The 15,481-nt window shown below is 41.8% G+C and overlaps 1 protein-coding gene across 1 annotated transcript in view; it reads right to left on the bottom strand.

Annotated features, from left to right (window-relative positions):
• Nucleotides 1-15,481, bottom strand: part of LOC126506494 (cytosolic beta-glucosidase) — a 117,649-nt gene that overhangs the window by 55,609 nt on the left and 46,559 nt on the right. Inside the window, exons 3-4 of the mRNA XM_050150147.1 lie at nt 13,201-13,997; nt 12,370-12,493 (exon numbers count right to left, since the gene is read on the bottom strand). Of these exons, the coding sequence (XP_050006104.1) occupies nt 12,370-12,493; nt 13,201-13,997 (921 nt within the window). The remainder of the gene's footprint in view (nt 1-12,369; nt 12,494-13,200; nt 13,998-15,481) is intronic.

Raw genomic sequence — 15,481 nt, 5'->3', positions numbered from 1 at the left:
TTTATGAGACTGTGCACTGGGAAATGTTCCTTTCCTCAATTCCTGCTGCCTTTCTTGATTCTAAAACCTTTCATCATTACTAAAAATACTTACTAAAAATTGCCATAGAATCCTGTGTTTCCTCCACTTTTCTGATTTTTTTTTTACTGTGTTCTTTCTATTGGGAAGCTAGATTGTCATCAAATGAACTAACTTCACCTGCTTTAGTTGAGGGTCCAGTTTTACAGGTGAAAAGATGAAACTGCGTGTCTCTGGGCTGTTACACGATTAAAAAAAACAGCAGCACAGACTTGTGAGAAACAGCAAGTCAATGTCAATCATCTAAATTTCACTTAAAATGAAGAAGTGCTTTTATGGGAAAAGGTAATGCAAAATTTGCAATAAAATAAAGATAGGCTGGAGAGATGGTTCAGGGTTAAGAGCACTGGCAACTGTTTCAGAGGTCTTGAGTTTAATTCCCAGCAACCACAAGGTGGCTCCCAGCCATCTCTAAGGGCATCTGACGCCCTCTTCTGGCATGCAGGTGTACATGCAGAGAGCGCCACATATATAAAATGAATAAATTGAGGTGGGGAGGGACAGGAAAAAATAAGGAGGAATAAGGAAAGAAGAAAGAAATCAATGAATGAATTTTAAAATTCACTGGTTCTGGACTGGTGAAAGACTTTAATTACTATTTCAGAACAAATTAAACTGGATTTAAAACCTCATTTGAAGTCAAAGTTCATGTCTGTCTTAAGCTCTGGTTCCTGCCCACATAGAATAGGTCCACAAAGCAAAGCACAGCACAGACTGTGGGATTCCAGATGGCTCCAATCAAGCCTTCCATGGGCTCTTCAGCTGCTCCTTTCATATGCAGCTTCATAACACCTGTTCCATGAGGCAGTGTGTCAGGTCCTCCAGGTCTCAGAGGACGGGCCTGCAAACAACACATACCTGACACTTCCCATGGGAGTCACACTTGGGCAAATCTGGTAAAGTGTGTCATGAAATGTGGATGTGTATGTACATGTGTGTGTGCTCATGTCTGTATGTGGACATGTGTTTATATGTGCATGTGGATATGTGTGTGTATTTGTCTGTGTATATGTGTGTATGTATGTATATATTATGTTTGTATGTATGTGACTATGTGTCTACATGTATATATGTCTGTATGTGCATATATGTGTGTGTGTGTGTGATAATGTGGATATATGTGTGTGGATATGCATTATGCATGTATGTTTCTTATGTGTGTGGATGCTACGTGTGAGTCTGAACATTACTAGATACTAGTATAATGGAGGAAGGTATTGGTTATAAAGAAACTGCTTGGTCCTGATAGCTATGAACATAGGTGGATGGAGTAAACAGAACAGAATGCTGGGAGGAAGAGGAAGTGAGCTCAGACGCCATGCTCCCCTCTCCTGGGCAGACATGATGAAGCTCCAACCCAGGATGGACATAGGCTAGAATCTTCCTGGTAAGCGCACCTTGGGGTGCTACACACATTATTAGAAATGGGCTAGTCCAGGTGCAAGAGTTAGTCAAGAAGAGGCTAGATATAATGGGCCAATCAGTGTTTAAATGAATACAGTTTGTGTGTTGTTATTTTGGGGCATAAACTAGCCATACGGCTGGGAGCAGGGCGGCAGGAACGCAGCCCGCAGCTCCCTCAACACTAGTATCTTTTAGTCATAGTTCAGGTTCTCTAAGATTATTTTTAATTATGCTAGAAGATAAAATCACAGAATCTGATAGTCATAGATTTTGAAAGTGTGCCAGGAAGGAGTACTGACTTCTGTTTGTACTGAAAAACACTTGGACACAAATTATGCACCCTGACAAAATGATGTACAACCTTAACTGTGTAAAGTGTAAAGGATGGGGCTGGGGAAGTAGCTCAGTCACCAAAGTGCTTGCTGCAGAAGCATAGGCACCTGAATTTGATCCCCAGAACCCACACAGAAGTCAGCTGTAATGACACACACTTGTAACCCTAGTGCTAGGAAGGCAAAAGAAACTAGATCCCTGAAGTTCACTGGCCTTCCAATCAAGAGGTCCCAGTGAACTCCAGGTCCCAGTGAGAGACACTGTCTCAAAACATAAACAACTGAGAAAGAACACATGAAGGCTGGCTTCTGCAAATGCACATACATGCATACACACCTGCACATACATAAATAAACCCTCACACACAGGCACGCATGCCTATGTATTCACCTACTTAACAACAAAATGTTATGAAGTACCCATGTCAAAAAAGAGAACACCAAATGTTTTAAAGATTTCACACAAAGAAGCATAGTCCTGCCTAGTGCCTTGACACACTGAATGGAACAGAAAGATGCGCATGCAGGGCTCGAAGGAGAAAACACAGGACTCCCTGGCTTGAGCAGAAGGGCACTATTACTATTGTGGTGAGCAAATGTATGGTGTAGTATGGGAGAGAGAGACACATACACACAGACAGACAGACAGACAGACACGGACAGAATGACAGACTGTTGGTTCCATTTCCTGTGGACAGAGGCACATCTGAAGAGGTGAAAGCAGTGAGGAGCAGGCTGAGATGGTGGCTTGATTGCCACCCATGGCCTTGGTGATGTCTGTGCCTGGGCTGCTGCAGGGGCTCATGTCTGGATTCATGGTCCTGATGCAGCCACAGTCTGCGTTGATGTCCATGGCGCCTGTTATCACCAAAGGCCAAGTGATTAGAGCTGTACAGAGTTGGCCCAGCCCCTCACTGGCTGCTACACTAAGGAGAACTGGTCCTGCCCTGTCACCACCTGAAGCACTAAAGAGAGAGGGTCCTACACCTCACCTGGGCAGCACAAGAGAGCTGACCCTTTTCACAGGGGGCATGGATGACCTGGGCCTAAAGGTATGAGAATGGGAGGGTGGGTAGTGCCTTTCTCTTCTACCATGTAGTGGCATCAGTGAGGCAAAGATGCCCTGCTCCTCTTACCCCTCCACACCTGCAGCATGGGAGGGATCTGACCCAACCCTTCACCAGCTGCAGTAGTTGGGAGAATAGGCACTGTATCTTGCCAGGAAAACACAGCAGAGCTGACCCTATAGAAAAAGGTGGAGGTGAGCCAGCCCTGAGGGCATGAGAAGGGTATAGCTGGTACTGGCTCCCTCTTCTGTAATGTGGTAATGGGGGTGAGGGAAAGATGCCCTCCTTCTTGCTGCTACAGCTTGCAGCTGGTGAGGGAGCTGACCCTCCCCTTTACCAGCCACAACACTAAAGAAAGTGAGCCCTGCACCTCATTTGGAAAGCAGTGGAGTTGACCCTGTTGATGGTGGGGTGGGGGTAGGGGAAACTGACTTCACCCCTCATCTGCAGTATGTGGTATGGACAGAATAGAAATGTGTCCACACCCACTCTGCTACACCTGAGGTGGGTGGGAGAGCTGGCCCTGTCCCTCACCAGTTGCAGTACTTGGAATAACAGGCTCTGCACCTGACACCTGAGCTGGGTAACACAATAGAGCCAACCCTGTTGGTAGAGGTATGAGCCAGTCCCAAAGTGGTGAGCATGGGAGATTTGTCCCCACTACTCAACTCTCATGTAGCAGTATGGGCAAGGGCCCCTCTTTACCCCTAACCCCTCACAACCTGTGACACAGAAGGGAGCCTCCCCCCCCCCCCCCCCCCCCCCCAGTTGCAGTACACAGCCATGTGATCCCTGCCCCTTGTCTGGACAGCACTGTAGCACTGTCCCTGTTGACAGGTGGCCCTGTGTGCGAGTAGGATACAGATGACAGGCCCGTCGACTGCCATGTGGTGGTTAGGGCAAGGGAGAGATGCAAAAATGCTCACCCCCACTCACCCCTGCCACCTCTGGTGGGCAAGGGAGTTAACCCTCCCCTTTACTAGCTGCAGCATGTGGGAAAGTGGACCCTGCACCTCACAGGGCAGCACAGTAGAGCTGACTCTATTGTTGGAGGTGCAGGAGAACATGAGCATGGGAGATCTTACCCCACCCCTAATATGTCGGAACGTGGTGTGGGTGGGGAAGAAATGCCTTCTGCCCCCTGCCCCTCACCATCTGTGGCAGGTGAGAAAGCTAGCCTGGAGTCATGAGAGTGAAAAGCTGTCCCTGGTTCTCACCAACTACAGCACTCAGGAGAGTGGCCCCTCCACCTCCTTGCCTGGGCAACTCAGTAGACCTGACACTGAAGGTGTAGGTGCAGAAGGACTGAGCCTGAGGGCATGAAATCAGGAGAACTGGCTCCATCCCTTCTTTATTCCTAAAAAGGGAGAACTTTCCAGGGCAATGCTGAAGAGCTCACCCTGGCAGTGAGCTGGAGGACTGAATTCCTTTTTAAAATACATAAGAGAAAACATCTGAACATATACACAATGGAATATTACTTAGCTCTAAAAAGGAGGAGGAGGAAGAATAGGAGGAGGCAAACCTATGATTTATGACAATAGGAACCTGGAGGCATTCTGTGAGATCTGCCATGGCATAGAAAGACAAACTCCATGCTCTCAGTTACATATGCAGGCCTACACAGTTGACCTGATCAAAGCAGAAATGTAAGTGGTTGTTACCAGCAGCCGTCCAAGGAAGCCAAGCATAGGTTTGCCAAATTATCAAGGCAAACACATAACCAGTATGACCCCCAAATCCATGAAAACATATCTCACATGAGCCCTGTGTGCCCTGTGAGATAAACTATTTCATGGGGTGAAAGTAACATTATTTTCATTCAAGAAGTAATAAAACAATAGCTACAGTATGGGAATCTACATCAGGTACTAGAGTCTCTATTCTAAGCTGACAATAGATTTTTAATTGGTTAGTGTTTCTGAAAGGTCAGTGTATTAACTTTTGAGATCTTTCCTTAATCCTTAGGACATTCACACACATTTAGAAAAATGCAGGTGCTTAACAAATTCTGTCCAGTTAAATGGGCCTCTGTGATCTGAAATTGGCATAGGCAGGTGGCTGCCAGGTCTGTGCTACTTTGGGAAATGGATGTATTTCTCCTCTATGGGCTCTCGGTGGGAAGGGGAAGAGGACGGGGGAGGGAGAATACTGACAGACAACAGCAGGGGACTCTGTGCTCAGCATCTTGTCTTGGTGGTATATCCAACTGCAAGATTTATAACCTTCTTGTTACCATGTATCAGCTTCAACACTTTCCGTGAAGTCTTCAATAACTTCAGTGACATCTTGCTGAGGGGTTTTGTCATTAAAAGCCTAAAGCTGGTCATTAACAAACCTTCTCTGCAATCATCCACCGCTGTGCTAGCTCAGGCATGGATCTAACTGGAAAGTTGGCCTGCCTTGGAAACTTTCTAGAAGAATGCATTTTTATTGTGCAGGGTATATTTCTTTAGGGGAAGAATCCCAATCAGTTCATCATTTATTTCTCATTATCCATGGACTAACCCTTTCCTCGTAGACACAATCAAATTCAACAAACATGTGTAGCACACTACTATATAATAGGAACACTGCTTGGGGCTAAATATATAATTAGGAAAAAACACAGCTCAGCCTTCAGAGGATTCATGCCCACCCCACTCACCCCCCAAAAAATTAGCCACCATTAGCAGAACCTTTTGTAATATGGTGAGAGCCAATGCAGGCGTTCTATGCATCATCTTCCTCATTTGTCACTGTCTCCTGGAAGATGCATGTTCTTAATAACCTCATCTTTGTGATTAAATGACTAGAGTTTTGTCTGCTTGGGAAATCAGTCAGCCGAGGTGTCCGTCAACAGGAGACTAGATAAAGAAAGTATGGTGCATATACACAATGGAATTTTATTTGGCCATAAAGAATGAAATGATGACATTTGCAGGAAAAATAGATGGTATTGGGGATCGTTGTTTTAAGTAAAATAAGCCAGGCTCATAAAGACAAGTAGTACATTTTGGTGCATATTCGGACTCCAGATGGAGGACATGAAGGTAGAAAGGGTTTATGAGAAAAGATGGAGCGGTCTAAACAGAGTTGGAAGATGATATGAGAGAGTGTATGTAAAGGCATATCTGTGACATGAAAGCAAAAGGGAGGACAACTGGGGGAGGAAAGAAACTAGCAACAAGAGTGGGAACAGGGAGAGGGAGGACAATATGGGAAAGGGGTAAGTTAGAACAAAGCATAATGGGAGCCATGTATGAAGAGGGAGAATTAGGCATGACACACATCTATAGCCACAGCATCTAGAGAGAAAGCAGGAGGGCTAGAAACTCAAAGCCAGCCTCGGCTCTACGAAACCTTGCATCAAAAATAAATATAAAAAATAAAAATAAACAGAAACAGAAGATAGGAGAAAGAGGAAAAGAAGACAGTAGAACAGGAGGAGAACTCACATGAAATTTCTTTACTCTATATGCCAATTAAAAAAACTAACTTTTAATTAGGAATGCTTATAAAAACAATATTCTCACAGTTAATGAGCTCCTAACTGGCAGAACCAGATCTCAAAAACAGGTTTTGCATAACTTCACAGAGGTTTACTTGTCCTACACAACCACACAAAATCAGGCCATTAAAAATATGAAAAGGACCTATAATCTCAGACTGAACAGAGACAAGTCAAGTTGAATGGAGACAGAAGTTAAGCGAATACAAGGAATACATGGGCCTGGGCTGGAACCACTTTCATGAGACTTAGTTTGGTCTGGATGATGTCGTGCTTTGAGGAGTCGCCTCCCCTGGCCTCCCTCTTCCTCATACAAACCCACAGCACTGAGAATAGAAAGTTTCCATTCATGAGCATTTGAGCAGGGCATTTCAAGACTGCCCACTGGCTTTGAGTATCTACCACTGTCGCTAAGCTTATGAATAAAGACTAATTAGGTGTATGAAACACAGCTTTTGTAGGTCAGTAAACTCCAAACAGACAAAAATCCATCTAAGTAAATTTTTCTGCCGACAGTTTAGCTTTGCACCTAATTTTGTGTGCTCTAAGAAGGAAATAATAAGAGGATATTTGCCTTTCTACCCATTTGTAGAAGGAAATAGACAAAAGGTAATGCTTCAAACAGTAATAAAGCATGCAGTCATGAGAGACTCTTTGGCTATAATGTCAAAAGAAGAAAAGAAACAGGAAACAGTAAGTCCTCCGATGGTATTTTTCATTTTAAAAAGTTGTTATCCTATTTATTATGAGAAGAAATGGAGATCAGAGAACAAATTGTGGAAGTCAGTTCTCTCCTTCCAACATGGGCCTCCAAGAATTTGAACTCAGGTCTACAGTCTTGGCTGCAGCTACCTCTGCCAACTGAGCCATCCCACAGGCCACATAATGTTACTTTCCTATTATCACTTTCAGTTTTTAGATTATAGTAGAAATCATTCCCCCCTTCCCTTTCTTTCTTCAAAAGAAACCCAACTTTGTTTTCTTTCAAACTCATGACTTCTTTTTTCATTAATGTTTGAGATTATATATTAATTACATAAGTACAGCTTGTTCAATCTATATAATGTTATTTGTATGTAGGTTTTCAGGGCTGATCATTTGGTTTTGAATGACCACTTTCTGTGCTCTTCCTTGGAGAAGATTATATCTCCTCTCAGTATTCATTAGTTGACTATGGTTGAAGCCTTGCGAGCTTCCTCTCACCCACCTAGGCATGTCTGTTGTTGTCTTTGTTCAGTCCGTGTTTATGCAGTCATGCAGGGGAAACGTTAAACAGCAAGAAATTAACTGCAATAAGAATACTTTAAGAATGTACATTTTGTTCCAATAACTACCACTGGTTAAGGACCTCCAATGTGTCTGGAGAGTTTTATGCTGAAAACTGCCCAATGAGATGGAATCTTTGGAACACCTCTGCCACTGAAACCATTATTCTCACACTTATCCATAAACAAATCAGAGACCAAGAGGTTAAGCTATTTGTCAAAGGCCCCACATTGAGCAAGTTGAAGATCTATAATGTCAGCCTAGTTTTGTCAAGTTTGGGGATGCAGCTTTACTGTTATCTGTATCTATGGTAATTAAAATATGTTCTATTTAAAGATGTTTAAAAAGAATTAAGCGACACACTAATAAAAGGTCCCAGCAAATGTAGCCCCCGCTTCTCCCTCTCCCCATTTCCTCCCTCTTTCTTTTTCTCCTTTCCCAAACTGAGCCAGAAACATTAGCTTACATTTAGTGCTCAATAAATTGCTGTGGGATTTTACCTGGGGAGCTCTGAAAACCCTGCAGGCAGACATCATCGATCCAACTCTAGTGTCATTATGTGCCCGTCCATATGCATGATGTGGAGTGGGGGAGGCTTTGTTCACCGGAATCACAACACTATCATCCATCTGACACCCTGGGCTGTTGGTGGGCTCTTACCTGTAGGGCTTCCCACAAATGTCTTCCTTGAACTGTTATTATTTTTGATTGTTCACAGGATGCTTCTTACTAGGAAAGTTCTTGCCAACCAAGATTATCAGCACTGCCTCCAAGGAGTCTCTGGGAAGCCACAAGTAGCTACAGCTGGTGAGAAGCCAGACACATGGGCCTGAGGTTTTCCCCAACATGCCAGAACCAGCTGACCCTCTCAGAGACCAGAAGAACCACTGCAGACAGCTTAGGTTAGGTCTGAACAGAAAGCTTAAAAAAAAGGCTTTGTTCTGAGATGGGGGTGAGAAGGGAATCACTGTGCCTCAGAAAATCCTCAACTCACAGTTATAGAAAATACAAAAAAAATCAATAATGATATTAATAACACATTCTTCCCTGTTACAGGAAAAGTTACTTAGTAGCTTTTTGACATGAGCAAGTAACTTGGTCTCTCTGAAAATTGGTTTCCTCATCTGCAAGAAGGGAGTAAGTAATTACCCAAATCACTGTTTGGGATTGAAGTGAGAAATGGCATCAGTAAAACTGCTTTTGTTCCTATCAGAATGGAGTTAAGAAGAAAGTTCTTAGTTGTAGCGCAACGCCTGCGCTACATGCTACACGCTACAGTACAGTTTGCAAGTCAGACAAGGGTTGGAGATTGAAACACACACATACACACACATAGAGAGAGACACAGAGAGGACAGGTGCCAAGAATGCCCACTTTATTGTGTTCCGGGGAAGCTTATATGCAGTCTCCTTGACTAATGGCAACGCCCTAACTCTCAGCTGCAAGCCCACCAGAAACCACTCCCTGACATCAGGAACCCCTGAGGGTCTCGTGCTCAGAGCAGCTGCAAAAGAAGTTGTTTGCTCAGAGCAGCTGCAAGCACAGGAAAACAAGTTGTGTACTCCAGCAGGCAGGGGGTCACAGGAAATTCAGGGTCTCAGGGTCCAAAGTCCCCAACACTTAGCAATAACTCTTATGGAAGTAAAATTAAAGGGTCTCAAGAAAATGAATCAAAGGGATTCCATGAAGAACTATAATAAAAGACAAACACGAAAAAGAGCTCTCCCTGCTTCCTGGCCCTTTGCTTCCCACACAGTAGCTCCCTCCTTGCTGTTTGTAAGCTCATAAGGAAGAAGGCAGCCACCAAGGCCCCAGAAACTTGCTTCCCCACCCTCTTCAATCTTAGAAACAACCCGAGCCATTCAAGTGCTAGGTCCAGTGATAAGCTGGGATTGCTTCAGTTCATATTATGTGACATCATCTTAACCAACCTATCATGTATTGATGAGGGCGGTTATCTCTCCTGTTTTCCAAGCTGAACCTGTGCTAAGCATACAAAACGGGACCATAAACATCTCACAGAAGAAAGGAGACTTGCAACTGGAAAAACAATTACATGCAGAACAAATTATTAACATCTAATATAGAAATATATTTTTAAAATATCTCAGTAATACCCATCTCAAAATAAATATGCACATTTGGAATTTGTTCTGAACAAATAGATATTAACATAGGTATTTTGCCAACATATAAATTTCTGAAAAATTTAAAGGTTCATATCTTTTTAAAGCCTGAACAAAGATGGTATTGTGTACCTGGAATGGTGGAAAATACCTATGGAGGGGAAAGTTTCAGGAGTTCAAGACCAGCTTTGACTAGCAGTGAGTTTAAAGCTAGCCTGGGAAACATGAGAACTTGTCTCAAAAATACAACAAATGAGAAAAAAAATCAGCATGTTTTAGTCATAATGAAAATACATAGTATGGTGTAAGAGGAGGATGATAAAACTTGCAAAAATAAGTAAACAATATTTTAAATATATTATACAATTGCTAATCAACATACCATAGGGATATGTCTCAATAAATCCACATTAAGTTTAAAATGTTTGTGCCAGCCCTAACCACCTTGCTACCAGCTAAGCTATGCTGTGTGCTTCGGTCTTGATTGTTCTGCCTTGTGACAGGCACTCATTGAGAGACATGGTTCTTATTTCCTACCTGATGTAACAGAGCATGGTACCCTGCAGCACCCACCCAGGAAAGCCTAAAATTCAACATTTCAGGTTCCTTTTCTGATGAGTGAATATCATTCTCTCCATTACAAAGTATAGATATCTTCCGTTGAGGCGGCATCATTTGCATACATCCTGTTCATTTTCCACCCAATAATCTAAAGACACAATAGGAAGTCAACATGCTACAGAATAGGATTTTGCTTGTCAGTTCCGTTTCTTTTTCCTGTCTCTTAGAAACACAAATTAACACACAATTTCTGGTCTCACATTCTGTTACAACCCACATCTCTAAATTACTGCACTGATGGGCCTACCACTGAGTGTTTAGCTTGAGAAATCTCAGGGATTGTAGCAAGCACTTAAAATCATTTCAAAAACCAACAAAGACACCCTTCTATAATTAGCTATAAACAGAATACCAAATTGAAAATAGAAAAGGTTAATTTCTATTTTTGCCTCTTTTCTCAGATGTGCACATACTAATTTTAAACAAGTCATCTTGGTTTCCTGCATCTATCTTCTGTAATGGAAAATCTTCATTGTTAACTTGACTTCTTTAGACTCAAAGAGGCAACTGAGGCACACCTCTGGGTTTGCCTGTGAGGAAATTATCCTAAGGTTCATTTAAGAGAGAAGATGCACCCTTAATGGGGGGACCACCCCATAGGCCAGGGGATGTGTGGAACAACATCCGGGAAAAAAAAAAGTAGAAAGTCAGAGTGCACCTTCATCCCCTTTCTCTGTTTTCTGGTTGGTCATGGAGTGAACAACTCTGCTCACCCACTCAACCCCTTTGACAGATATCTGGCTCAAGTACATAAGATCAAATAAACATGTACTGAAGCTCTTGAAACCGTAAACTATAACTAATGCTATCTTTTCAAAGTTCTTTTTTCTGGTACCTTTGTTACAGCAACACGACAGTAACTAATAAGCCACCTCTGAATCTATCTGACAGCCTACGTCTCCTTCAGGATAGAAACTTAGAACATCAGCAGGTTAACAAATATACCAGACTCTTTCACAGAGATGAATAGAGAAGAATCTGTGAGAAGCAGAAATTTCCCTTCATTTTCGGAAGGGAATGCTCAATCAAAGAAGAGCCCATTTTGAACGTCATTTTAAAAGATACCTTTTGCTTCTGTTAGATTGTAGGAATCTGACTGTTGTCTGCCAATAAACTCCAGACCTCACTCCTCAAATGCCAGGCTTTAGAAAGAGACCCCCTTTGAGTTCTAGAATCCCTTTTGGGTGTCTCCCAAGCAATTTTGTAAAGTCTAATTCCTGGACTTTTCAGTATGATGATAGTAAATAAATATGACTGTTATGATTGAAAGAGTAAATCGCAGTCTCATTGTGGGTTGTTACTTCCATCTCTGATTCCTTTACAGGAATAAGAAATAAAACTGAGGCAGTGACAATGTTCTAAACAAAAATATCCCAAGAAAAGCTGAAGGAAGGAAGACAAGACGGCAGACTAATTAGTAATGCCCATTATCAATTAATAATTATGACTTATAATTTGTTATCAGATATTAAATTAACTCCCTTGGAAAATTGGAGGTATCATCATCATCACCATCATCATCAGCATCATCGTCATCATCTTGTTTACATATTTTAGTTTCTAACCAGACCACTTAGTTGTAGCTCAGATGCTAGAATGAGATCCTTGTAAATCCTGTCAACTCAGTTTTGACAGTTAGGATATCAAACTATGCAAATAAGTATGCTGTAGCTGAGCAGTGCTGATATTTTTTGATATCTAATGGTTTTGGACCACCCTACTCTTGCTTCCGTCTCCTACAATACAGGAAATGCTGAAGACAGTTGCTTTTTCCTTGCTTCGATTTCAGCAGAGTGGAAGCTGGACCTAATCCTCACTTTCCTTTTTTCTAAATACCTGCCCTCCCCTCTCCTAATTACATGGCTTTAAACTAATTTACATGAATTCCGGCTTTCAAAATCAATGGTCTTTGCCGAATGCAAATAAGCACATGGGAAAATTATATTAAGTTTGCACAATTGATCTTTCATCATTTCAAATGGTACCTTTGAATAGTTCCTGAAATGTCTGTCTGAAATACTCCCAGCGCTGAGTGTCATCAAGAGATGGTGGGTCACACTGGGGAAACCCATTCTCGGTGATGTAAATTACAGGGTTATTATATGTATCCTAGAACAAGAGAGCAGAAGTTTCATTCCAAACAGATGTTAAAAAAAAAAGAAAGAAAGAAAAGAAAGCTCATAAAATCAGGTGCATTACCCTCTATCTTCTGGAAGCTGCAACCCCAAAACTAGTTTTCATCAAATTGCACTGACCCTATTAACTTAATTTTCCACACACTGACCTTTTATGACTAACAATGGAAAAGCAAAACTGTGCAAATGTCCATGAAGACAGTCAAATGACTCTTCACATAATGAGAAGACAGAAATATCCTTCTTCCCATCAGCATCTGCTGATTGTCACTGCTCCTTAACCCCTTGGTCCCGCTAGCAGGTACATTTTCTATCACCCACAGGAGGGGTCCAGAAAACTGGTACCTTCAAATTGTAATTTCAGTTACCAGCATAGAGGAGACTCAGAAAGCATTCAATTCTCTTTCCTTAAAATGCCTTTTTGAACCACAGCAGTGACACCAGCTTGAAAAATATGCCCAAGCTTCTCATATAGACACAACAAAATTTAACAACAAATTTTAGTATGAAAGCCAGCTAGTTAACTCTAAAGAACTCAAATCTTGCTCTTCTCTTCCCAGTCAGCAAATGGGCATACTGACACCTAAAACCATTCTTTGTGGTGTTCATTCACATGGATACATATGACTTCCCAGAGTCCTTCTGTACTTGGGTACACATAGACACAAATAAATCATTTACCTTTATATATTTCAGTATCTTACGTATTCCCCATGGCACCACGTAGATCCAGCCCACATTTTCCCAAGATGGATTGGGAAACAATTCAATCTCCACATCCTGAAGAAAGCCGAGTTCTCCCTTCTTATTCTCCTGGTGCCTGACTAAGCGAGTTGTATAATATTGAACAGCAAAGAAATCAGCAGTGCCTTTGATCATTTTCTTCTCTTCTTCTGTGAATTCTGGAAGCCTTGGTGATGGATAGCCTTGCTTTTTACTCATGGAAGCAATCTGGGACTTGACAAGTTCAGGATAATCACCATCAATAAATATGGGTTTAGCAAAGAAATCCAACTGAAAATTGATGGCCCTTCTTGTAGCTTCCTGGTCAAGCACTGAGTTAGGATCCGCTGGTTCTAACCAGCAAAAAAATAATGATAAGGACACAAAACCCTTCTGATCTTTTCGGAATAAAGAGTCATAGCTATGCCAGGATCTGGCGTGAGCCTTAATCAAATTATGAGCTGCTTGGTAACCTCCAATCCCAATGTGAGGCACACCAGGAGCAAACATACCCATGTCATAGGCCAAAATAGCAAGAGTATTAGGCTCATTTATGGTAAGCCATTGCTTCACTCGGTCTCCAAAGGTCTTGAAGCAAAACTGCGCATATTTATCAAAAGCTTCAACAATTGCTTCGGACAACCAACCTCCTTGATCTTCTAAAGCCTGAGGCAAATCAAAGTGATAGAGGGCCACTATGGGCGTCACCCCATTCCTTAACAAATCGTCTATGATCTTGTTGTAATAGTCGATTCCTGGGAGGAGAAAATGTAAGAAACAAGAAATTATTTTTCAGTATGATGCCAACATGTTTTATGGGAACAGATATTAGGGTGAATCTTATTTAAAATAAGGTATATCATGTATTTAATTTGATCAATGAAAGATTGGGAACAAGTATGGAGAAAGACAGAGAAGACAAGGTAATCATGAAGTAATGGTGAGATGGGGTGGCAGGATGGGAAGTTAACTGCTCCAAAACAGATAGATCTGAGGAAGTTGTTGTCACATAACATTATGCTTTTTCTGTATTTTTTGAAATGAATTGCATAAGAACAAAAGGTCTGTGTGAGGTTGGCATGTCCAATTCATCTCTAAATTTCCGAATCCCGAAATCATATCAAAAGTTCAGTGAATAAGGAAAATCTGTTCAATTAGTGGATCTCAGGTCATATTAAAAAGTAAATAAAAAAGGCAAATCAAATGACTGCCTCAGTTCTTTGCCAGGTCTAACTGTCTTACAAGTCTGGGAAAGAGATTCACTGAGAAAACAGTCAAGTTTAGTATCTGAGACGGGTACAACAGAACATGTCTGTGGTCCCAAATAAGTGCAACAATTTGAGCCAGTACATTGTAGACAGTCTCAGCAATGTGATGATAGCATTTTTTTTAGAAGACCAAAAGTTTCACAGGTATCCCAGAATGTGGATAAAAGATACCAAGAGTGTGCCTCCCCGGTGGGAGTTCAGTCTACAATTTTGATAATCTACAGAAATACCAAGTAAGCCCTTCCTCTCGGCTGACTCTTTCAGGCTGGCATGAGACCATTGAGTGCTGGCCAAATTGTTGTAGAGTTGAGAAGAATGCTATTAAGTTGAAGAGGCTCTGCCTCAGAAACCAAGGCCAAGAAGATATTGGCACTAGCATCACACAATGACTCTTGCCTCGAAAGGGACTATCTAAGGAGACAGGGGTGGTAATATCGTGCCTTGTTTCATGCTTAAAAATAATGAAAGAAGCAGACACTTAGAGGAGAAAAACTGTCCTGGGTTAAGAGGTTTCAGGAGAAATGGTGTAAAATCATATGTAGAACTGCACTGGAGGCTTACTGACAAGGAAGATCTCTTTCTTTTCTTTTCTTTTTTAATTTAGTGAATATAGAAGCAGACTTCTGAACTGTTTAACCCATTCAGTCATCCCCTTGTTCATTGTGTAAATGCGTATTGGTATAAAAACAATATGCTGGTCATAAAAACTTAGGAAGGTAAGCATGACCCTCTTCCTTGGGGAACTTACCTAACACCTCTACAAATAATACAGATACACTCCTAAACAGGTAAAGATGGTAGAACAGGTAAGATGGTAGAACTGCAGAGTAAAGACAATGTTTAGCATTTTAAGGTGAGATAAGCCATACCTATCCTAAACTTGGAGTACCGGCAAGCATGCTCTGATTACAAAATGCTAAAATGGATATAAGACTGAACTCTGGTGCCAGCATATTGAAATTCCACTGCCA

The sequence above is a fragment of the Alexandromys fortis genome, unplaced genomic scaffold, assembly GCF_014885135.2.
Source record: "Alexandromys fortis isolate MF-2015 unplaced genomic scaffold, M_Fortis_MF-2015_v1.1 scaffold_0, whole genome shotgun sequence".
NCBI lineage: Eukaryota > Metazoa > Chordata > Mammalia > Rodentia > Cricetidae > Alexandromys > Alexandromys fortis.
This window is presented reverse-complemented; position numbering and strand designations above follow the sequence as displayed.